The sequence below is a fragment of the Lepus europaeus genome, chromosome 8, assembly GCF_033115175.1.
Source record: "Lepus europaeus isolate LE1 chromosome 8, mLepTim1.pri, whole genome shotgun sequence".
In the NCBI taxonomy this organism is placed as follows: domain Eukaryota; kingdom Metazoa; phylum Chordata; class Mammalia; order Lagomorpha; family Leporidae; genus Lepus; species Lepus europaeus.
The window spans coordinates 20,465,843-20,491,363 of NC_084834.1; the positions used below are offsets into that span (position 1 = coordinate 20,465,843).

The 25,521-nt window shown below is 37.5% G+C and overlaps 1 protein-coding gene across 1 annotated transcript in view; it reads left to right on the forward strand.

Moving 5' to 3' along the window:
* The window catches only part of PDGFC (platelet derived growth factor C), a 214,889-nt gene that overhangs the window by 88,689 nt on the left and 100,679 nt on the right, over positions 1-25,521 (forward strand). The window contains exon 2 of the mRNA XM_062199451.1: positions 24,495-24,690. Coding sequence (XP_062055435.1) covers positions 24,495-24,690 — 196 coding nt within the window. The remainder of the gene's footprint in view (positions 1-24,494; positions 24,691-25,521) is intronic.

The window sequence follows — 25,521 nt, forward strand, 5'->3', positions numbered from 1 at the left end:
ATTGTGGTCATTTGGAGAATGAACCAGCAGATGGAAGACCTCTTTCTCTCTCTCTCTCTGGCTCTACTTCTCTCTGTAACTCTGTCTTTCAAATAAATAAAATAAATATTTAAAAAATTAAGGTAATATGTATGTAAAAGGAAGTGAAAGGAAGAAGAAATGGGGTGACCTTTGAGTAGAGAAGTGAGTCAATCATTTTTGTCTAGTAGACTCTCCTAAGTTAATTGCTTGCTCTGGTCTATTATCTTGATTTTCTTTGGTGTATCTTAATGGATAAGAGGTTATAAAGTCATAAAACTGCTGAGACAGTGTGATTGCTTGCATAGTTACATTTAAGCATATCATTAGGTAAATGTAAATGTGTAATTTAACAAATATATATTGGCAGTATGTGGGTTTTATACTATTCCAGTTGCTGGAGATGTAGGAGGACAATACAGTATTCCTATGTCTCCTAACACAATTTGACAGTGCAGAGTACAAAAGGTAACTTACTGGAAGGTTATCACTATGTTCCTGAATCTGTATGTAGGAAGAACATGAAATTTGTATACCTTAAATAAAATTTAAAAAAAATAAAAATAAAATGAACTCCTTGCAAGCAAGAAAAAAATAAAATGATTTTTAAATTTTAATCAATGAGAGTCTGGGATTCCAAAGGAAGGAAAAGCCAAAAATAAATTCCCATTCAAATAAAAAAAAGGTAAAAGGTAAACTTAAAGCAATACGAAGAAGATGTGTGATAAACATAGTGAAGAAAATATCCCATTCACAAAAATTACAAAATTTTTACCTTTTAATTCACCTAAAAAGAAGTATATGCGATCATTTAAAACTTACTGGGATATTTTTTGGTAATATAAAGGATATGGATGTAACATATAGGAGGATAGTCTCTTTTGGTTTGGAGTGAGGGAATTACGAATTATGCAGTTTTAACATTTTATTTTGGGAGCTGCTACAGTGGTTACTTTTTCTAGCACTCGTCTCTTTCTATCCCATATTCTTGGATGTGGCTTTAGGATTTCTCCCGAATCTGGCATTGGCGATTTCCAGTTGACCTAGGGAGGCCCTGTGGATTGTCATTGCTCATTGATTTGGAAGAGAGTTCTGAGCTATTGCTGCAGGTGAAAGAGCAAGTGATTATGAAAGTTAAATTCATTTAAATCCAAGGAGTACCTACGATCACGTAGGGTTGAGATTTTAGAAAATTGAGCACAGCATCTTTAAGAAACAACTTCAGTTTAAAAGGGTGCAGTTTTGTAGTTATCTAACATAAGAAGTACAAAGTGGTGTCATATTAAATAAAATGACAGATCCATCACTGTCATATTTTCCTGTTGGTGGTTCATTGATAGAAAACAATTACAAATCAGTCTCTGAAAATTGCTTACTTTCCTAGTCACAAGAAAAGCAAATGGTGTGCTTTGCATTTGGGGAGATTTGCTTTTATGTACCAGTTTTTTTTTTTTTTTCCTTGAGTATTTTTGTTCATGGTAAAGCATCATTGGTTTTCTCTACCACATGTCCTTGACCCAACATTTGCTGTTTACCATGAGAATTCTTAAGAAGAAATGTTTGCACAGAGCTCATTTTAGAACTTTTTATTTTCTCAGCACTGAGATTTTATTTGTCTTTAAAGTGACCTGTGAAAGATTTAGTTTCCAACTTAACAGTTTTGCATTATAAAATATTTTACTTCAAGTTCTAATATGCATAACTTTTTTTCAGTTGTAGATATTATTGTCCCTAAAATTTCAAGATGCGGATTATACCTAGTATTTAATATATTTTTTTTGTGAAACTTAATTTGTTAAGTTTCATGTCTGGTTTTATTTAACCAATTTTTTAAGTGAAAAAAAATGAGAGTAAGGTTGTTTCTCATTCAGCATTTCTTCTGTAAGCTCGTTAATGTTTCTGGTGCATACAGATTCAACTGACTTAATTTTAGTAGTCATATTTTGAGTCATCTTTGACTAATTTGGGAAAATATACCTTGCCTAATATTAGACATGTCATTTTGTATTTTTCTTCTGAATAACTTATTTTAAGGTTTATTTTTATTTATTTGAAAGGCAGAGTTACAGAGAGAAAGAGAAAAAGAAAAAAGAGAGAGGAATACAGTGAGAAAGGGAGAGATCTTCCATCTTCTGGTTTATTCACAAATGGCTGCAGTTGCCATGGCCAGGCCAGGCAAAAGTGGGGAGCTAGAGGTGCATTCAGGTCTCCAATGTGCAATGGCCCAGGTTCTTGGGCCATCTTCTGCTGCTTTTTCAGGCACATTAGCAGGGAGCTGAATTGGAAGTGGAACAGCTGGGATTCACACTAGTGTACTGGTTTGGGATGCTGGAATTGCAAGTGGCGGCTAAACCTACTGCACCACAATGCCAGGCCCTCTCTTGAATATTTGAAAAATATTTTGTTTATGTTCTGAGTTATGTTTAATTTCATTTATTTTCCAATATGGACGATCAGTGTCATTGAATAAAATGATTTGGTATTTTTTTACTTGAATCTGTCTTTCATATTTTTCTGTTACACACACACGTGTATGCAAATTCATATTATTAGGACTAAGACAATTCTATATGTATTTGGGGTTTAAACATTTTACTTTCAGTAATTCTGTTTAATGTAGAAAAATATTAAAACTAGCTATGGCCACGTGTTAGTGGACAATAAAAGAGGCAAAGAAGTTAACATATGAGTCACAGGTGCTTTTGTTGATTATTTTTTGATTCTGTAAGCCTTCTCTGGGTGACTTGCTGCTCTTAAGGTAACCACAGAGTGTGGGAGAATTGATAGATAAGTGCACTTGTCCTTGACCATGATATTAGCACAGGAGCTCTTTGTATATACTTTGACCAGCAAGACCATTACCAAACATCACCAACTCCTGAAACCAAAGAAATGTTGAAGATTGTGCATGGGGAGATATGACATATAGTTGTAAAAGTCATTCAGTTCTGGAGGAAGAAGGGTCAGCTGCAAAATGCTTTGAGTTCTTTAGTTCAAATAGACGGCACTGGCTAGTGTTGAACAGTGAGCCAAGGCTCATCTGTAGCAGTCTGGCTCCATGGTGTGTTGCCTTAACTCAGTAGGCATTTGATGAGTATAGACTGAACCCGTTATACATAATTCTGAAATCTAACTCTACTTAGAACATGTTCCATATTTTACTAAAACATTCAGCTTGATATGCATGTTAAAGTGTTATTTTCTTCTAATTTTTTTAGGTTTATCCATCTATCAGTACTTTATTTATTAATTTATTTAAGGGGCAAAGAGAAACTTCAAACCTACTTGTCTCATCCCCAAATGCCCAGAACAGCCCCTGTATATGATTGAAGCATGGAGTTGGGAACTCAGTCTGGGTCTGCGTGTGGGAGTCAGGGACTGAAGTAGTTGAGTCATTATCTTCTGTCTCCCAAGGTGTGCAGTAGTAGTAACATGGAATCAGGAACAGAATCGGAACTTGAACCCAGGCACGCTGATATGGGATGTGTGCTTCCCAAGTGATGTCTTAATTACTAAGCTAAACACCCATTCTAAAATATGTTATTCTAGATTGCAATGCCAAATTTATGGCTGAAAAAGTATTTTAAAAATTAGAATTTAAGGGGCCAGCACTGTGGCATAGTAGGCTAAGACCCCGCCTTCAGTGCCCACATCCAATATGGGCTCCAATTCTGGTCCTGGCTGCTTCTCTTCCAATCCAGCTCTCTGCTATGGCATGGAAAGCAGTGGAAGATGGGCCAAGTGCTTGGGCCCCTGCACCCACATGGAAGAACTGAAAGAAGCTTCTGGCTTCAGATCGGCCCAGCTCCAGCCATTGCGGCCAATTGGAGAGTGAACCAGTGGATGGAAGAATTTTGTCTGTCCCTCTCTTTGTCTGTAACTCTACCTCTCAAATAAATAAATTAAGTCTTTAAAAATCATAATTTAATACCCTTCCAAGAGCTTTAATATACTGGATTTTTTTATACTGCAATACACTGTTATACTTTTTAAGTAGCAGAGGTAACTAAAAAATAATAAGACAAACTCAGTTATTGGTTGCCTTTTCCATCCCACTTAACACCCTCCATTCAGTAACAGGTAGAGGAGTGATAGCATTGAATGAGCTGGGATAAAAGGAGGAGTGAAGTGTACTCACTGGACACTTTTATATGCTGAGTTTACTCTAGTCGCCTTATTAATGGACCATAGGAGAGAACTTACATACAGTTGTTAAGGCAAAACTGTTTTGGTTATTAATACTGACAGAAAGATTCAGTTCCCTATATAGAACTTAAATATACAGGGATACATCAAAAAGTTCAGGGAAAACTGGAATGAAAAGATGTTTATTCTGGTACCTTTTTTTGAAATCTATGCATATCTTTTCATAATATGAACCTTCCATGGCTTTTTTTTTTTTTTTTTTTTTTTTTTGGACAGGCAGAGTGGACAGTGAGAGAGACAGAGAGAAAGGTCTTCCTTTTTTCTGTTGGTTCACCCCACAATGGCCGCAACGGCCAGTGCACCGTGCAGATACGAAGGCAGGAGCCAGGTGCTTCTCCTGGTCTCCCACGCGAGAGTGCAGGGCCCAAGCACTTGGGCCATCCTCCACTGCACTCCCGGGCTGGACTGGAAGAGAGGCAACCGGCACAGAATCCACGCTCCAACCAGGACTAGAACCCGGTGTGCTGGCGCCGCAGGCGGAGGATTAGCCTATTGAGCCGCGGCGCAGGCCTTCCATAGCCTTTTCAAAGGCCCCTCTTACTTAGTACTGTTACTTTTGAAAATGTTCCTTAGTATCCTTTTATTAAAAAGAAAAAGTCTGGTAATGTTATTCAAAGGGTACAAATTTTCAGATGTGCAAGTTAAACAAATTCTGGGGATCTAATGTAGAGCATAGGGACAGTAGTTAATGGTAATATTAATATATTGTGTAGTTGTATTTGCCAGGAGAAAAGATCTTAAGTTAAATCTACATAGAGGTGATGTTTATATTAATTTAGAAAAGACATTTGGTGAAGGACTTTGATTCTATTGTTAAAAGTTTTATTTAAGAACCATAAAATAGGGGTGAGTGGTACAGTGATTAAAGATGCTGCTTGGAGTGCCTTCAACCCATGGCGGCGTGTCTGGGTTTGAGTCTGGACTCCGCTTCGTATTCTAGCCTCCTGCTAATACACACCCTGGTAGGCAGCAGGTGATGGCTTAAGAATTTGTACCTGCTACCCGTTTTCTCCCAGGTCCAGACTTGGCTATTGCTGGCCTTTGGAAAATAAACAAGTGGATGGAATCTGTTTGTCTTCCTGCCTCTTTCTATTGACTTTTCAAATAAATTGAAAATAATTGAATAAAAATTTAGAAGTAAGAAGCAAAGAATAAGATATATAGTCTATATGTTAACTGCTTTTAAACCTGAAGATTTTTTTTTTTTTGCTGCTAAAAGAGGAAAACTTACAATGTTGCCTTGAATATCTTCTCAAAATGTAACGCTAACAACTCAGTCAAAAAAGGACCAAGATCAAATTAAATCTGTTTTATGCTACCTGAGCTCGCTCACAAGAAACCAGTGGTCATTTTACAATATATGAACTCCTGCTACTCTCTCTAAAGGGGCTGTTCATGGAGGTCAGAGGAAAAAAGCAGCTTTGACATCAGTTCGTACCTGCATTTGTAGCATCTTTCCCAGTGAGGCGCCAGCTTGTTCTCTCTGTTCCTGATGTGTTGGTATAGCTTGGAGTTTTCTCCTGGCAGAGTGTGGATGATAATGTCTCCTGCTAAAAATACTGCTGCAGGATAGGTCATGGGATTGCCTAACAGTTTCGAGCTCACTGGGAGTGCTCCATCGTTGATTATTGCTATTGTCATCAGCACTTAGAAACTGCCGAATAAATCACTGTTTTGAAATGTGGGAGTACAACTGATTTATGTACTATACTCTTTTATATAAATATTTCTTTATTTTAGTTATTTATTTTTTTATTTAGTAAATATAAATTACCAAAGTACAGTTTATGGATTATAATGGCTTCCCCCCATATATAAATATTTCTTGATAAGTCTTTTAAACTTCTTGAGTAAAGTTAATATTTTTTAAATGAATGAATATAAAGAAGTCTTAGATTATTATAAATTATGCATTGAAGATATTCCAGACAGTATATTCCAGACAGTATAGTAAATATTTTTATGAAGTTGTGTTAGAGGTGTTGAAATGTTATTGTTTTTATGTAAAAGGCATACTGCACTTACTGTGTAGATACGTGTGTGTGTGTTTGTGTGTGTTTGTGTATCTGTGTATGTTTCCAAATGCCATTTAGCCCTTCTGATCCTGGAATGGAAAACTGGTCATTTGATTTCACTTTATAATGACAATTTTTTTGGAGAAATTGCTTTTTAAATTACTCATTTATAAAAGGATCAGTGGTTTCTGGGAGTTGTATGAATACTCAGAAATTGGGTTCTTCTTTGTGAGAACTGTGTTCAGTATTTATTTAGGTACATAATTGTCTTGTTTGAGCAGCAGTACCTGTCATCAGATTCTCAAAACTTTCTTAAGCCATTGATTTAAATGCCTATAAAAGTAGCTTTTGTTTTATAAATATCTGGTTCAGAAGTTTAACGTACATAGGAATTCTAAAGGCTCATTTAAAAAATAGAACAATTATAAAAGTCCAGAAATTAGTAGACATTATTATTATTATTTTTGACAGGCAGAGTGGACAGTGAGAGAGAGAGAGACAGAGAGAAAGGTCTTCCTTTTGCCATTGGTTCACCCTCCAATGGCCGCCACAGCTGGCGCGCTGCGGCCAGCACACGGCGCTGATCTGAAGCCAGGAGCCAGGTGCTTCTCCTGGTCTCCCATGGGGTGCAGGGCCCAAGCACTTGGGCCATCCTCCACTGCACTCCCAGGCCACAGCAGAGAGCTGGCCTGGAAGAGGGGCAACCGGGACAGAATCTGGCGCCCCGACCGGAACTAGAACCCAGGGTGCCGGCGCTGCAAGGTGGAGGATTAGCCTGTTGAGCCTCAGCGCCGGCTAATTAATAGACATTATTTAACAAATCATGCTAAGGTTTGTCCTTGTCTCAGAAACTTCCTCCATTATAATGTTCTTCTAATTACATTGTTGCACACTGGTAAATTGTCATAACATTTCTAATGCAATATTCCTTCATTTGCCACAGATACAATCAGCTTTATACTTGACATCTGGAACAGGAAAATGAAGGAATATAGTTGTCTCAGACTAGTTTTGATCTTGGATTTCTGGTAACGAAGGGCATTGTGAAGAGGCAGAGTCTCAAATTTGCCATTGGATTAGTGTGATCTGAATGTTTCCCAAGTCTGGTCAAGAGAATAGTGGTCTTATTTTTAAAGAAAATACTTGACTTTTGCAGTCAGAAGTGAAAAAAAAAAAAAAAAGAATCATCCTCTGAAAATGATGATCTTTTGATGGGATTGTGCAGTTGTTGAAAGTTTTACTTTGGAGATCTCAGCTATCATGGTGAAGTAATTTCAAACGTGGATTAAATACAGTTGTCCTCCACAGAGCAGATGATCCCAATACAATGGGTTTCTGCTGTCTTTTCATATAGCCTGTGGGATCTTAGTCAATTGTTCTTAAGCCAGTGACACAGGGGGCCATGATAGCCTGGAAATCTACCCAAATTCCATCCTTCTTAACTACCTTTTTTTTTTTTTTTTGTAAATATGTTTTCAGGTGAAATAAGACTTTTCTCTGGAAAGTCAGAGAATCAGTAAATATTCATTGAGTGCCTATTTTGTGTGATGCAATGTGCTATGCACTGGGGGCCCCAATAGGAAAACAAAACATTGTCAACACTAAACAAAACAAAAACCTAGGCAAAATCTATGTCTCTAGACTTTGTTCATTAAATTACACATGGATTTTTTAAAAATGAAATAATCAAATAATATACCTGTGAAAATTTTTAAAGATTTGTTTATTTGAAAGATGGAGTCTCTCTCTCTCTCTCTCTCTCTCTCTCTCTCTCTCTCTCTCACACATACACACACATACAGAGAGAGAGAGAGAGAGAGAGACACTTTCCATATGATGGTTCACTTTCCAAATGGCTGAAACAGCAAGGACTGGGCCAGGCAGGAGCTAGGTGACTGAAATCCATCTGGGTCTCCCACATGAATGCAAGGCCCCAGGATTTGGACCATTTTCCATTACTTTCCCAGGCATGTTAGCAAGGAGCTCCATTGGAAGTGGAACAGTGGGGACTAGAACCTCTGCCCACATGAGATTCCAGTATCACAGGCAGCCCCTTAACCTGCTGTGTCATGAGATTTGGATTCATTGTGAAAGTTACAAATGTTTTTAGTTTTAGTATTTATTTTTTTTCATATTTTTAAAGTTGTAATCATTTAACACATTTTAAATGATTTTTTGAATAATCTCTGAATTAATATGGGATTCACCACTTTTTAAGAACTACCAAATTCTGGAAAAAAATTTATAATTAGAACTAGAATTAATGTACACCCTATTGATCTAAGTGGTGGAATGGAACCCAAACCAAGCAAATCACTAATATTTTACAAAAAAATGTTTCCTGCTTCACTGGTAGTATTATCAACACCTTACACATAATCCATTAAAATCAGTTAAGCAGAAAAAAGTTCTTTGTTTTTGTTGTTGTTTTAACATATCATTAAATAAAGTACTATAAATGCAATGGATATTACCAAATTTATAAAAACAAAAAGGGAAATTATAATTTGTGTGCTATGTTGACCAAGAAAGAAAATCGGAAAACATAAGGATAAGCACAAAGATTTCCAGATTGAATCCCAGAACAGTTCAAAGAGAACAATGTTTAGATTCAGGAGATTTGGATTGAAAGTTCGAAGTCACTTGTAATTGGGATAACCGCATGTCCAGCTTTCTGGGAGCAGTCATGTTTTGTTCTGATGCTCTGACACAATTAATATGATCACCCTTCGCATACTTAAAATTAAATTGGTTTGGTAAAATTCAGTGAAGCACCATCTATAAAAGTATATACTGAATGATATAACATCCACCACAATTTTTATACTTTTTCTCTACGTTAACTACCACAAATAAGATAAAACATCTGATATTTGTGTTTTGGGGTCTGGTTTATTTCAATCAGTATATACTTATAAGTAGTACTTCATTAAATCATACCATGCAAATGACAATATGCTATTATTTCACCTGTTTAAAATAAAGAGAAACAGAGCAAATAATGAGGACTCTGGGGAAAGTAGTAATGCTTTGCTTTTACTCTAGCATTGGTTATAAGTGAGATAAAATATTTAAAAAATCATTTATTTGTACACCTTTTTATATTTTTGGTATGTATACTGTATTTCAATAAAATGCTTAAAACGTAAACATGGTAATAAAGCATACCATAATCAAAACACAAAAATAATATATTGTTTTGCACAAGAAATGATATGATCATCCAACTTATTCTGACAGCTAACTGTTTTCACAAGAGCAAAGTGCATGATTCTTTTTTAAATTTATAAACAGTTATTTGAAATGCAGGGAGACACAGAGAGAGAGAGAGGAAGAGAGAGAGAGATGACTCTTCTATCCACTGGTCCACTCCTTAAATGCCTGCAGTAGCTGTGGCTGATCTAGGCCAGTTAGGCACCTGGAATTCAATTCAGGTCTCCCTTGTGAGTGGCAGAGACTCAAGACTTGAACCATACTTTGTTGTCTCTGGGGATGTGCATTAGCTAAAAGCTGGAATTGGAAGCAGAGCCAGTACTCAAACCTAGGCCCTCTGATATGGGATGCATGTGTTCCAAATAACATTTTAACCTCTGCAGCAAGCACCCGTACCACATTTAGTTTTTATGTTTATTATGGTAGCTGAAAAACACTTTTTTAAAAGAAAATATTTTATAATCTGAAATTTGTATAAGGGCTATAAATAGATTGGCAAATACTGGTTTATTCATTTGCACAGAGTGATTGAGGCAGCTTTTTAAAAGACAATAGTTTTCTTTTAACAATAGTTTTATTTTATTTGAACAAATTGATACTGCTTTTTCTTGATTTGTTGTGTATTGCCTATTTGCCCAACATATGTTATTCTGAAATCAAGTCATAGGCCACAACTACAAGGCATATTGACACTTGGGCTTTGCCTGTGATAAAGATAAGGAATATATTCCATTTAATTAAAAGTTCAGTGAGAACAATTATTGCATAATTTTAAAAATTATTCCATACTGCCATAACAGTTCAGTGTTGAATGTTCTTCAGTTTCATTCTTTATCATCTTTAAGAGGTACATGCCTGTCCTTCTTTTAGCTTTTGAAAATGTTAATATTTCATTATTTTCATAAGCCTTCATCAGCAATCATAAATTTTCTTGCTGTTCCCTTTGGATTTGATCTGATGTGTGTAGTTCTCAAGCTAAACCCTTTCCATGCAGCCCTGTCCTGAATCATGCTGTATTTTAGATGAACCACTTCATCTGCACAAAAGGGCTGCACCTTAGCTTTTTAATTTCTTCCTGGAAAACTGTTGGAGGATTTGTATTAAGCTGAATCAAAAGAAAGCAAAATCAGTTTTTAACAGTAGCAAATGAATTTCTAACTGCAAAATCCCTTTAACAAAAGGAAGAAGAAATTAATTCTGCCTAAATCCGAGAAGCCTTTAACAAACCATCAGAAGGACTACAGAAACTTGGCAAACAGGAGTCAGCTCAGACTCTTTAAAAGAACTTTAGAAGTGGAGTTTATGGGACAAGATATTATAAGATGATAAGTACTACTTCGTGGGGTTATGAAAACATAAAGTAGATATTATTGATGAAAGTATCTGGCCAGTAGCCTGCAATTTTTAGTAGGTACACAATAGATATTAGCTGAGTGAATGAGCAAGATCTGGGAAGAATGAAACATCAAGGGGATCTCTATCCTACCAAATAATGCTCTTTCTTTTATTTTTTTCTATGCCAGCCAAGACTCTCTCCCTTAAAGACTAGAACAAATGATCATGAATAAAAGTTCATTTGACTCACTCAGATAATCATTTTTATAATCTTCATGTGTCTATTCAATCACTCAAATTTTTTTTTTACTTCCAAAATCTGAAATTGAATATTCTGAACCAGCTAGATTAGGATTTGAGGTCACCAAAGACTCAATTTTACTATCTCCATCTACTGGCAGGGAGGAACTATACCCAAGCATCTGGACTGGCATAGAAAAGAGGAGAAAGAACATTTAAAAGGTAAGCAAAACATATATTTTTATTTACTCTCATTTTTAAACTTTTGTGATCATACACTCTATTTTATTCTCAGATAACTAAGGTTAATACAGCAAGCCATCCTAAAGCAAAATGACTTGTTGAGGTGGTATAATACTCTGATCTGATTCGTACACACAAGCAAGTGTAGGCTTGGGTCCCTTCTTTCACAGTGGCAGTCTTTTCTGTCTGCAGTACGTTTCTTTTTATTCATTCCAACGCTTCAGTGCTGTTTTCATATTCCTAATGATCTTTCACTTGTCGTGTGCTTACTGAAATGTCTATATTCTTGTTTCTGTGCATTCTCTGACATGTTTAAAATGATTGTACTTGGCAAGATATCCTGACTGTTATGATTCAGAGAGAATAGAATTACCGTTCTCAAGATATCTTATTATTCAGGTGTTTCTTGAATATTTCCCATGCTTCATTTGCTAAGTATTTTAGTTTGGCAGAAAGTACTCAATAAAAGCTTCTTGATAATTAATGAGTAAGTCATCACACATATTTACATCAGTTTTTAAACATTTTGTGTTTTGCTTCCCCATCAGAATTGTTTTTGAAATTGTATTGGCTCACATTGACTAAGAATATGACCTTGTGATCAAACTTTGCATGGTGGTATTTTTTCATAAAATAAATAACTTGATAATTGAGGTGATGTGCAGTAACAAATCTCTGTTAGTTTAAATCAGACAGTTTAAAGGATTACTATAGTTGTTCTTAAGGTTTAGATTGTGCATATCTTTCTTTAGGAAGCTCTATGTCATCTTGACAATAGGAGTCAGACCATTTGTCAAGGTAATTAGTATTATTACAACTGCTGCAATTGAATTAGAATATAATCTGCACTTCTGCCCTATTGGTTTTCTCCTGTCATCTTCTCCCCCACTCTGGCATTTGCCCATATCTTTACTCCATTTCTTCAGAGAATTGGAGATTCCTCTCAGAAGAGGAATGAATGGACTTATAGGTAATGAGTGGAGAGTTTTCAAGGTCACATTTCGATTCATGGGCAGGAATTCCCAAGGAAATACATACTGCGTTCAAACAGGTCCGTCCGCTTGCTGGGAGGTCATGAATGCAGCTGGTGCATTTGCTGGCTGGGGATTACACTCGTGTAAACACTGCAGATGCCATGGGGAGGGATTCGCAAATCTTTTTGTGGCATCTGACATTGTCCAATGTGACAGACAGATTCACAAAGTATTCCCTGAGGTCAGACGACAAGAAAGCAGGTATTTTTGAATAATGTTGAAAGGAAATACTGATAATGGGGCGTTAGAGAATAATCCCATCTTGCAAGTGGAGCTTCTGGTGGGCTTCATAAAGTTGAGTCCCTATTTTAAATAAATGCGTATATCCTCTCCAGTCTTGTTTCATCCTGTGTTTCAGCTTGTCTTTTTTTAATCCCCTTGTCCCTTGGTCTTGGGCTTGATTTTAAAAGTGTTGTCATAAAGCTAAGCTGTTGCTGAAGAATCCCACTAATACACATACTAAAGCTAATTTTAGAATGAAGGATACATAAAATCTTCGTATTTATGCTTATTCACACTTTTGTTATGGACCAGCTAGATGAGAAATAGTGTGGGTCGTGATGGAATAGCTTGGCATGATTGGCTAATTTTCATCATTACTTAAAAATGTCCTTATTTTAATAAAATTTAAACCACTTGTTTTATTATGAAAATGCAATAGGTATTTTTATTAAATTATTACTTTCATTCCTTTTAAAATCTTCACTTTTTCATATTTATACTCCAATTTAATATCGACAGGGGTTATTAAGGGAAGAGTGTGGGGTGGCAAGACAGTATTTTCTAGCAGGACAGATGATGAGAAATTTCATGAGTATAATTTGTTTAAACTTATCCAGTCAAATTACTCTTTATTCATGATACTGTTTGTAGAGTTACTGCTGTTTGTAGTTACTGCTAAAAACCAGAGCTCTTGCTGCAACTAAAACTTAAAAATAGGAACTATTTCTTAGGCAAATGTATTATTAACAGTATTTAATAACTTAAGAACAGAGGATAGGATGATATAATTTGTAAAAAAAAGTAAATAAACGGCCGGCGCTGCGGCTCACTAGGCTAATCCTCCGCCTTGCAGCACCGGCACACCGGGTTCTAGTCCCAGTCGGGGCACCGATCCTGTCCCGCTTGCCCCTCTTCCAGGTCAGCTCTCTGCTGTGGCCAGGGAGTGCAGTGGAGGATGGCCCAAGTGCTTGGGCCCTGCACCCCATGGGAGACCAGGATAAGCACCTGGCTCCTGGCTTCGGATCAGCGTGGTGCGCCGGCCGCAGCGCGCCTACCGCGGCGGCCATTGGAGGGTGAACCAACGGCAAAAAGGAAGACCTTTCTCTCTGTCTCTCTCTCTCACTATCCACTCTGCCTGTCAAAAGTTTAAAAAAAAAAAAAAGTAAATAAATTTATTTTTTATATTTGCATAGCATTTATAAGAAAATTATAGGTTTATTAATATACATTGTATGCATTCATCTTTGAATGTAGAATGTAGAAGGAGTAAAGTCTAATTTTCAGCAATAATATATTAAGCTGCATATACTAGGACTGAGTTAAATATATTCCTAATCTATTGTTTTCTTTAGGATACATTTATTTTCAAAGAGCTTAACCCAAAATAGAATTTTAAACGGACTTTAAATATTCATTAAAGACATAAACTAATGGATTTATTTGCATTTTTTCTATGAAAGAGTAAGTTTATATTGCTTACTTTTTGTTGTTGTTTTCACTGAAAATTTTAAACATCTTCCTGTCAAAATGTTAGTATTTAATCTAGACACTGTTTGCCATGAAAGAAATAGGTAACTGGTAAACTCCAGTTCGATTGTTATGTATACTGTGGGCAGTGTGGACATAAAGCTGGCAAGTGCTGTCTTCCAAATAGATGAAAGTCTGTGGGTGATCCCATGTAGATGCCTGCCCTGCCCACGCAGGAGGTTGAGAGGGCATGGTGTGCCATGCCTCCCGGGAGGGACCCTCATGGCCTGGCTGCTGCCAGGAGGCTGGAGCCACAGGCACTGTTCTCCCCACCCGCCTTCTGCCAATTAGGTTGACTGTTCCCAGGTGTGGCCCAGGCCCACCTGGAAAGCTACCCTAGCTACATGGCCTTTCAGCTGATTGGAGAGGCATATTGGCACCAGTGTCGGTTCTGTCCTATAAAGTTAGTGTTCCCCTGAGTAGTTACGCCCCTTCAGCCTGTTTTTTAAAAGTGTACGTGGCTGTGAATAAAGACGGGCATGTTCACGGAAGCCTGTCCTGGTGCTTCTTGTGGGAGAACACCATCGCCCTGCTCCCCCGACAGGACGGCCTCGCAGGAAGAGTCCACAAAGCTCTTTACTGAAAGCACTGTTTGTTAAATAAGCTTGGTTGTTTTAAGGATAATGTGAAGTTGTGCTTTATCATGTCAGCCAATTTTTTGGCATAAAAATATTATTTAGTATAAATGCATTTTGCTGCATAAGATATTTCAGAGTGCCTAATATTTTGTGTTAATTTTCCAAAGTGATAGTTTCAGTTCAATAACAATGGATCAAATATTGAAAAAACTGACAGGAATGTTAAATCTTTAAGATGGATCTTTCTCCGTAATGTGAATTACTCCTAATTTATCTCTCTTGTACATTCTGGCTTCGGCTTTTGTGTGATTTCTAAAACACTGCACAATTTAATAAAGTAAAAAATAACAGTATTATCTAACCATGTCTTACTGTGGTAGGGTATGTAGTCACGCATATGCAACAATACTCATTACTAATTAGAGTGTGCTAAAGGCTTTAAATAGATTTTACATTTTTGTAGATGGCTGTTTATCTTGTGCCATTGGAGGTTAGCAAGATTATTGCCAGCTTGTCTTCCCTAATCAAGCTTTCATTTTAAAAAGTCACATTCCACTGTATAAAACCAAAATCAGTTGTTTTTAGCCTAACTTGGAGGCTAGAAAAGCATATTGTCAGATGTTCACAATTTCTCTATCACATGCCTCAATACTAGAAGAATTGTATGGCTCTGATTGAGTCTTATCATGCAAATTGGAGTATTTTTGAGGTTGAAATGTGGGCACTGGTAATAATCACACCACAAGAACACACTTAAACCAAGACTATCCCAGGTGCATCCAAATATGTGTTTCTAATACAATGATTTAGGTTGCAATTATAGAAATTTCCTGCTCTAATTGGCTTGCATAGTGAATTGTATGTTCAAGTAACTAAGAAGTGTGGAGACAGAGTGACTTATGTGTTATTTGAGTTGAGGTCTAGCTTTGTTTTTCTGTGGTAACATCTACCTGCCCACTTGTGGGCAATGACTGCTTCATTGGACTGGATCCCATTTTATCATAGCAAAGTGCTACCCTGGTTCTGACCATACTTTTCCACTCAAAAATTCTCATCCTCAGATGCTGAAAAAAAGCCATTGTGGTTACCCCGATCAACCTCTCAGTAAGGGAAATCACTTATGTTGATTTCCCATGTATGTTGCTGGATTTGATCAGTCCAGCGATTATCCAGTGGTGAGGGGGAGGCTGGGGAGATACTCAGAATATCCACTTTTCTCCATTGCACATGGAAGCTTCCTGAACACAGGCCTCTATGATAGTTGCACATAGATAAGAAGCTAATAAGATCAGTTCTTGTAATTCTCATTAGAATTTCAAACCTTATTTTAGTATCAGATCAAGGAAATGGCAGAATTTCTACAAAGGAGCAGCTTTCTCTCCAGCTTTTATCAACCAGTAGAAGGGAATTAAATTTGAAATCTTTGCTTAACAATGAGTGTTTATAGTTTAATTTGAGTTTTGTGATATTACTTATATGATCAGTTTTGCTTTTTGTCTTGCATTGTTCAGTGACATCAGGAAATGTGATCCATACTAGTAAAATTTTCTCTCTCAATCTGTTTGAATAAGACAGAATATAGAATATGATGAACAGGCTTTCCCCACTTGCATGCTGATTTTAAATTATTTTTTGAATGAGTATCACTTCATCTAAACTTAAAAATGACCAATGTTTATCTCATTTATATAAAGTGAATTCAGGAATCAGGTGACTTGCCTAAAATATCAGATTTTTAATCATTATTTGATTTATATTTCAGCGTTTAAGCAAAATAAATGACTATAATATGGCCTTCTCAGAGTGTGGTAAAATTATAGAACATGTCTTTTTTTAAAGTAGAAGGGCATATTCAGAAACTGACATCTCAATAATGAATCCCAAAAGATCCATCACCATCAGTTGAAATATTGGCTTATAACAGATGAACTTTGAGAAAGATATCCAGTGTGAATTAAGGATCGTTAATTGGAGGAATACAAATTGTAAGATCGTCTTGGGTTTATTATATGCCTTCTGTGGAAAATTAGGAGGAAAGAAGACATAGTGAAATAATACCTAAATGATACTTGGAGTATTCTGACATACCAAGTTTCCTTAAACTACTGATATGAGTAGGAGGGAGTGCCATGTGCCAGACACAGAGCTAGATAATGGTTTTAGCCTTCAATAGAAATAATTTTCCCTTTTAGGTCATAGTGAGATCGATGAGAAAGAAAAGTGAACATAAACATATGATTAAAAATTTGCAAACCTGAAGAAATGTGCTGTGTTTTGTTAGCTGAATACCAGTTGATGATGATACTTGGTCTAGGAAAGACACTAAATTACTATCCTGGCAGTTGTCACATTAAGATGACAGGGCTGTGTTTTGTTTCTGATGTCCCCAGCCTCTGAAACAATGCCTCAAGCATAACATGTTCTCCAGATATAAGCTTTGGCCATTTATTACCAGAGGAGTGCAATGATTAACCCTCTTCTGGGATGCATTCAAGAGATTCAATAGGGCATGTCTTAAAATGATTGGTTTTCATGATTCCCTTCATGTAACAAACCCTTCTTTTATCTTCTCTTAGTCAACATTTTTTCTTGTAATTCTTAAGTAGTTTGAGGTAGACAACACAAGATTTGTTGATTATTTTATTTAAACTGTTCTAAATATAAATGATAAAAAACATCTAATGAAGAAACAAACATCAGGGTCTAGGTTTTCTGTCCAGTATACTATCAGACTTTTGTATTGATAGAATTTCAAATAGTAGCCGGTGCCGTGGCTTAACAGGCTAATCCTCCGCCTTGCGGCGCTGGCACACCGGGTTCTAGTCCCGGTTGGGGCGCCGGATTCTGTCCCGGTTGCCCCTCTTCCAGGCCAGCTCTCTGCTATGGCCTGGGAAGGCAGTGGAGGATGGCTCAAGTCTTTGGGCCCTGCACCCGCAAGGGAGACCAGGATAAGCACCTGGCTCCTGGCTTCGGATCAGTGCGATGCGCCGGCCGCAGCAGCCATTGGAGGGTGAACCAACGGCAAAAAGGAAGACCTTTGTCTCTGTCTCTCTCTCTCACTATCCACTCTGCCTGTCAAAAAAAATAAAATAAATAAAAAAAAAAAAGAATTTCAAATAGTAAACATACAAATGTGGTGCTTTGGCATGGATTGCAATTGATGGAGAGTTTTTGTTTTTTCACTACAGTACTCAGATACATCTCTCTATAGAAATGATTACATTAAGATGAAATTAGCCTAGATTTTCGAAACAAAAGGGTACCCATGAGTATATGAAAATATATATGCATGCATGTATATGCATAATGTAGTTTTAAGTTGTTAAAATGAATTTTTAATTGAGAGCTAGTGAGAATGAAGCAGAAGTAGCTATATAAACCAACTAACAAGATTAAGATAAGGAAGCAGTATTGCTGGTGATGAAACAGCAGGGCAAAGCACAAATAAGACGAGGGAATTTGTGCGATTATCAAGTAAGATTTGGAAGTAAATGCAACTGACTCTTAGAGAATTTTTTTTGCTTTGAAAATAACATATATTTGAGAGTGAACATGTTAAAAATTTCACTAGACAGCTTTGAAATCTACCATTTCTCTGTGACATGTTGCTAGTCTTACCCACGTGAAACAGGGAAACAATTCTTCAGAACCCTAAACTAAGTGGAGATTGGAGATCTCTTTCTTTTTACCTGTTAAGCCTGTGGTTCTTACCTGATAGAGTCTACTTAAATAATAGCAAGGAGAAGGATGTGGATGGTTACCTTTCTTTATAAATTACTTATTATCCAGAAATTTCTTTTTTACTATTATCATTTTTAATAATACAGCATTTTTAAGCCATCATAGTTTTTACTGTTTTTTTTTTTTTTTAATTCTGTTACTGCTGTCCTCCTTCATTCAGGATTAATGCATCTTTCAAAGAGCACAGAGTATGTAATGCATGCACACATCATAGAATTGTTTTGTTTTTAAAGATTTGTTATTTATTTGAAAGCCAGAGGTACAGAGAGAGAGGAAGAGACAGAGAACGAGAGACAGAGAACTTCTGTTCACTGGTTCTCTCCTCAAAAGGCCACAACAGCTGGGCCCGGCTGTAGCCAGGAACCAGGAGCTTCTTCTGGTCTCCCCTGTGGTGGCAGGGGCCTACGCACTTGGACCATCTTCTGCTGCTTTTCCCAGGCCATTAGCAGGGAGCTGGATTGGAAGTGGAGCAACGGGGTCATGAATCAGCACTGTTTTATCCACTATGCCACATTTGCTAGCTCCAGTTGATTTGATTTTAATGCTAAACTTAATATATATGTATAGATGCATAATGATTCTATATAATTGAATTATAATGGTACCTAAGTCAGTTTTACAATATTCACACTACCCATCTTTCTTTTTTTCTCATTTTGCTTCATTTAAGTTTTCAAAACTTCTGCATTCAGAGGGGTTGGGCAGGATATGAATTTATGTGTGATTATAATTTTAAAACTTTAATGTTTACATGGAATTTCACTTTTCATGGTAAGCTCATATCTAAGATGTACAAGAATTATTCTTGTTTCAGTGTACATTGGAAAGATCATGTTGTAAATATTTTAATGATTTGTTTTAGTTTAATGGTATTTTGAGTGCACTGTCAATTAAACATAGGAAAAACAAACATTCAATAAAATAGTCACAAGATATTAAATATGTGGCTTATCCCTAAAATACTAGTAAAAGTATATGCTTTAAAAGATGACTGAAAACAATAGAATTGTAAGTGCAGAGTCTTAATTTGGTAGAATTTAATGTTTGTTCCTTATTTTCCCCCCTCAATTATAGGCCTAGTTGCTTGAGATTTACATGAAACTTTTATAGTCATCTGCAAATCATATGTGTTTGGTGGGCAAACCTTATTCCATTTTTAGGTGAATTTGGAGGAACAGCAATTTAACTTAGAAAATTTACAATTCTGTGACTATAAATAAGGCTTAGATGTTTTTAAGTTATGTTTAATTATAGTCTAATGAATTATGAACTGTAAAGGAAAAGGCACTTTTTAATCCCAAATTTAAGTATACTCATTTTAGCCATGACCTTTCTGACTGAAGGTATAAAAATACAATACAAACCTTTGAATGGCAATGTGGGTTTCTAGATTGTGTATGGAAGAAAAATCATTGTATACCCACATTTGTGTGTGTGTGTGTGTGTGTTTATTGATTTATTTGAGAGGTAGTGTTACAGACAGAGAGATGAAGAAACAGAGAGAAAGGTCTTCCATCCCCTGGTTCACTCCCCAAATGGCCTCAATTGCTGGAGCTGAGCTGATCTGAAGCCAGGAACCAGGAGCTTTTTCCAGGTCTCCCACGTGGGTGCAGGGGCCCAAGCATCAGGCCATCTTCTTCTGTTTTCCCAGACCATAGTAGAGAGCTGGATCAGAAAAGCAGCAGCCAGGTCTGGAATGGGAACCCACATAGGATGCCAATACTGCAGGCAGTGGCTTTACCCACTATGGCAGAGCACCAGCCCCTAATCCGCATTTGTAAAGAGTATCTTGCAAGACTAAAATAGAGGTTTCAGCTAGGGTTGACTTCTTCCTCAAGGTTCTGGAGAAAATCTTCCTCCAAGCTTTTTCTATGTCCCTTGACATTTTAAGACTGGGATCCCCATTTCCATAGACTGTTCTTAGCTTCTAGAATACCCTTCCCCAACCCCAGTTTCTGTGACACAGCCCTGCCCATTTTCAAAGCTAGCAACAGAGCATCTCCCTCCCATTGAAGCCTTTTTACAGTTTGCTTTCTCTAAGTTTAAGAAGGACCCAGTGTCTTTCAGGAGCTCACTTGATGAGTTCAGACCCACCAAAGTCACCTGCCTCTTGGTTAACTCAAAGTTAACTAACTGTTCCTGGGAGTACAGTAATATCTCATCAGGTTCCACATCCCAAGTGAGAGGAGTATACCAGGAGGAGGGGCACTGGAGATGACCTTTAAATTCTGTCTACCCCAGAGTAACTAAGCTCACTAGTGTAAAATCAAAAAGTCAACAGAGTTTAAGATACTGAGTAGAGATGCAAGAACTAGGGAATTGCCTGGATAAAAGGGAACTAGTTATGAGAAATGAAACTAGAGAAGAGAAAAAGATAGAAAATTCTCATGGAATAAGGCAGAGAAGAGAAAGATGTAGAATTTACCGTAAAATATCATGATTTGCTAGGCCCTACTAAACTGCAATGCAGAGTTTGCTGGAGCATACCCAAAGGACTTGAATAAAATGAGATTTATTGTATTTATTTCCTTGTGTAAATGCTTATTTAAGAGATTGGGTGTTGGGAAAGAGGCAAATGAATGGTGCTTATCAAGTAATAATATAATCTACTGCAAATACAAAGTTCCGAGTTGGACAGCATTTCTCTAAATCACAAATACTAATGAGAAGTTGCTATGGTGAAGCTATTGTCCCAATACATAAGTTTGTAAAAGTCTCACCAACCTATTAACATGTCAGTTATCCTGCCATGGACCAGCACATGACTTCATATAGTAGAGTCCAGTTTAGTGCTTTGGAAAATTTTTATAAAATTACATTATGAATTGAATAAAAGATAGGTTAGTTTTTTATCATTGAAATTTAGCATGTTTAAAGGGCTTTACATGGTCTAAAGACCATAAATATATTAGTTCTTAGATTTTTTTTTTTTTGAGTTTACAAATGCTCATTCCACAAATAACAGTTTTAGGCTGGAGCCGTGGCTCACCAGGCTAATCTTCCGCCTGTGGCACTGGCACCCCAGGTTCTAGTCCTGGTTGGGGTGTCAGTTCTGTCCTGGTTGCTCCTCTTCCAGGCCAGTTCTCTGCTGTGGCCCGGGAGTGCAGTGGAGGATGGCCCAAGTGCTTGGGCCCTGCACCCACATGGGAGACCAGGAGAAAGCACTTGGCTCCTGGCTTCGGATTGGCGCAGCGCGCCGGCTGTAGCAGCCATCTGGGGAGTGAACCAACGGCAAAGGAAGACCTTTCTCTCTGTTTCTCTCTAACTGTCTAACTCTGCCTGTAAAACAAAACAAAACAAAACAAAAAACAGTTTTGCGTTTCTTTGTGTTAGTAACTCCCTGTTGGACAGGAGTAAGAAAACATTTCTTAGCAGTTTTGGCATACCTTCAGTTCTCTCCTAAACATTCTAATTGAAGGAGAGATATTATTAAACGCATATCGTGGGGCTGGGGCTGTGGCTCACTTGGTTAATCCTCTGCCTGCGGCGCCGGCATCCCATATGGTCTCCGGTTTCTAGTCCCAGTTTTTCCTCTTCCAGGCCAGCTCTCTGCTGTGGCACGGAAGGGCAGTGGAGGATGGCCCAGGTGCTTGGGCCCTGCACCCACGTGGGAGACCCTGAGGAAGCACCTGGCTCCTGGATTCGGAGCGGTGCAGCATGCCGGCCCTAGCAGCCATTTGGGGAGTGAACCAACGGAAGGAAAACCTTTCTGTCTCTCTCTCACTGTCTAACTCTGCCTGTCAAATAAAAAGAAAAAGTAACGCATATCTTAGCATATGTGAAATATTTTATTTCACAGATGTAAAAATATATCCTGTGTACTAAATACTCATTCTTCAGAAGCTCAGAATTCATGTTACCATATTAAGACACTAAGAGCTCCTGCACCATTTCTTCTATCTTAACAGCTGCATATAATGTTAATAGTTTCTTAATAATAAGACATTAATGGCAGGCGCCATGGCTCACTAAGCTAATCCTCCTCCTGCCAGTGCTGGCACACCGGGTTCTAGTTCTGGTTGGGTCGCTCCTCTTCCAGTTCAGCTCTCTGCTGGTCCCGGGAGTGTAGTGGAGGATGGCCCAGGTGCTTGGGCCCTGCACTCGCATGGGAGACCAGGAGAAGCACCTGGCTCCTGGCTTCGGATCAGTGCGGTGCGCCGGCTGCAGTGCGCCGCCGCAGCGGCCATTGGGGGGTGAACCAATGGTAAAGGAAGACCTTCCTCTGTCTCTCTCTCTTTTATTGTCCACTCTGCCTGTCCAAAAAAAAAAAAAAAAAAAAGACATTAAGACCAGTATTTTGACCTCATTTTAGTTTTTGAGGTCATTTAGGCTTGACAGTATTTAGAATTCCAATTTTTGTGAGTCTTGGAGCTTCTAAGAAGTTGTAAATCCAAATAGTATGCCACTATTAAGGTCATTTTGTCAGCTTGATTTCTAAAGCATTAGGAATAAAGAGTAGGTAAAACACAATAAATGATGTGTGATATGCTGGGCTGACTGACAGTTCAGGATTAAAGAGAAAACCGGTTAGCTTCCTCCTATATTATTACATTGCTGCCTCTTCTATCATATTTCCTTATTTTGGTAAATGTTTATTAATATTTTTTATTTGCAAAATTGAGTGACAGAGGGAGAGTATATATCTTCCAACCACTGGAGATATATATCTTCCACCCCTAAATGGCTACAACAGTGTTTTATCCAGGCAATTCCCTAGTTCTTGCATCTCTACTCAATATCTTAAACTCTGTTGACTTTTTGATTTTACACTAGTGAGCTTAGTTACTCTGGGGTAGGCAGAATTCAAAGATCATCTCCAGTGTCCCTCCTCCTGGTATACTCCTCTCACTTGGGATGTGGAACCTGATGAGATATTACTGTACTCCCAGGAACAGTTAGTTAACTTTGAGTTAACCAAGAGGCAGGTGACTTTGGTGGGTCTGAACCCAATCTCTTAAATAAGCATTTACACAAGGAAATAAATACTATAAATCCCATTTTATTCAAGTCCTTTTGGTATGCTCCAGCAAACTCTGCATTGCAGTTTAGTAGGGCCTAGCAAATCATGCTAGGCCTTGGGCTAGACTGAATCCAGGCGCCAGGAGTTCCATCTGTGTCTCCCAAGTGGATGGCAGTTCCCAAGTACTTGAACCATCACCCATGCCCTTACCAAGCACATCAGTGGGGTGCTAGATACGAAGCAGGGCACCTGGGACTCAATCCTGTGCTCTGCTATTAGATGCAGGTGTTGCAAGCAGCAGCTTAACCTGATGCACTACAGTGCCAGCCCCCAGTCCTCACATTGCTAGTTTCTGTTATCCGCATACCCTTCTTATTTTGCCAAATGTAAATTAATGCAGATCTTTATATAATTAATTGGAGCTGTCTGATTTTAAAATTAGGACACTTTAATCACTTTGTATTTTTAAAAATAGGGTTATATGACATTTTTATTATCATATGACTAGTATGTGATAAATTCTTGGAGAAATAATCTTAACACAGTTTTATTGTGATTTTAGGAATCCAGACTAGCTGGTGGTTGATTGATTTTTCACACTATTTTACTGTGCCCTATCAAGTATAAATAGTATTTTTTTAATAACATTAAGCTATTCCTTATTTCTTGCTAAATCTGAAAAATGATACTTCATTTGTATTGTGTGATGCTTACTCAGTACTTTTGTGGGGGATACATGTGGGTTAATGAAAAAATGTTTATTTTGGGGACCAGCATGGTGGCATAGTGTGGGTAAAGCCACTGGGTGCAGCCCTGTCATCCTATATGCCCGCTAGTGGGAGTTCTGGCCACTCTATTTCCAATCCAGCTCTCTGCTACTGGTCTGGGAAAAGCAGCAGAAGATGGCCCAAGTATTTGGCCCTCTGCCACCTGCATGGGAGACACAGTGGAGGCTTCTGGTTCCTGGCTTCAGCCTGGCTATTGTGGCTATCTGGGGAGTGAATCGTTGCATGGAAGATCTCTTGCTCTATTTCTCCTCTTCTCTCTTTCACTCTGACTTTTAAATAAATAAAACGAGTCTTTTAAAAAAATGTTCCTTTTAAACTTAAAAATTTTGGACTATCGTTCTAAATGCATTTCTGTGTCTATGCTTTTGTTTTAGGAGTACAAGATCCTCAGCATGAGAGAATTATTACTGTGTCTACTAATGGAAGTATCCACAGCCCGAGGTTTCCTCATGCTTATCCAAGAAATACAGTCTTGGTATGGAGATTAGTAGCTGTAGAGGAAAATGTGTGGATACAACTTACATTTGATGAAAGATTTGGGCTTGAGGACCCAGAAGATGATATATGCAAGTAAGTTGTCGTACTTGAAATTCTGGCAGAATGTACCAACCATTGGCGTCTTCCAAGTTGCCTCAGTGCTGTGAATTAAAATGGCAGCTTTCTTCTGTTTTGCTCATGACTTAAGAAAATGATTTGATTTCTAAAATGATTTGAGATCATTTATGATAAATAATATGCAAAAGTTCACCAGACGCTTAAGGAAAATATGTATTATGAAGACTAGGCATGGACTTAAGCTTTCTTTGCACCAAAATAAACTTCTCTTTTAATTTCATCATTCCACAAGCTTTTGAAGTATTGTTACATATAGAGTAAGACCATTGAAACTAAAGAAGAGAGAATAAAAAGCTACATAAAATAATGAAATTTTGCCAGAAATCCTGTTACTGTTAGTGTTAAAAATCTTACATTTGAGCTTTCTAACAGCCAAACAAATAGGGGATAAGCTGTTAAAAGAAAAGCTGTATCATGAGTTCATATTATCTTGATACACATATTTTCCTTCTTTCTTTCCTTCCTTCTTTCCTTCTCTCTCTCTCTCTCTCTCTTTTGATCTCTCTCTCAAATATACACATACACACATGCACACACACACGACCAAGAAGCTTAAAAATTTATCACAAAGAAAAAGTAGATTTTTGAAAACAGAATTTAAAATTTTGGCTACTATATATTTTGCCAGGTAAAAATTCACCATAATTCTAGAAACATTCATGAACCAAAGTCAGCTGGAATATTTCACCCACGTGAAAGACCACCTACTTTATGTCATACAAATATTACTCTTTAAATCCCATATGAATACACTTGTCAAGGTTGGGTGGTCTTATTGAAGATTTT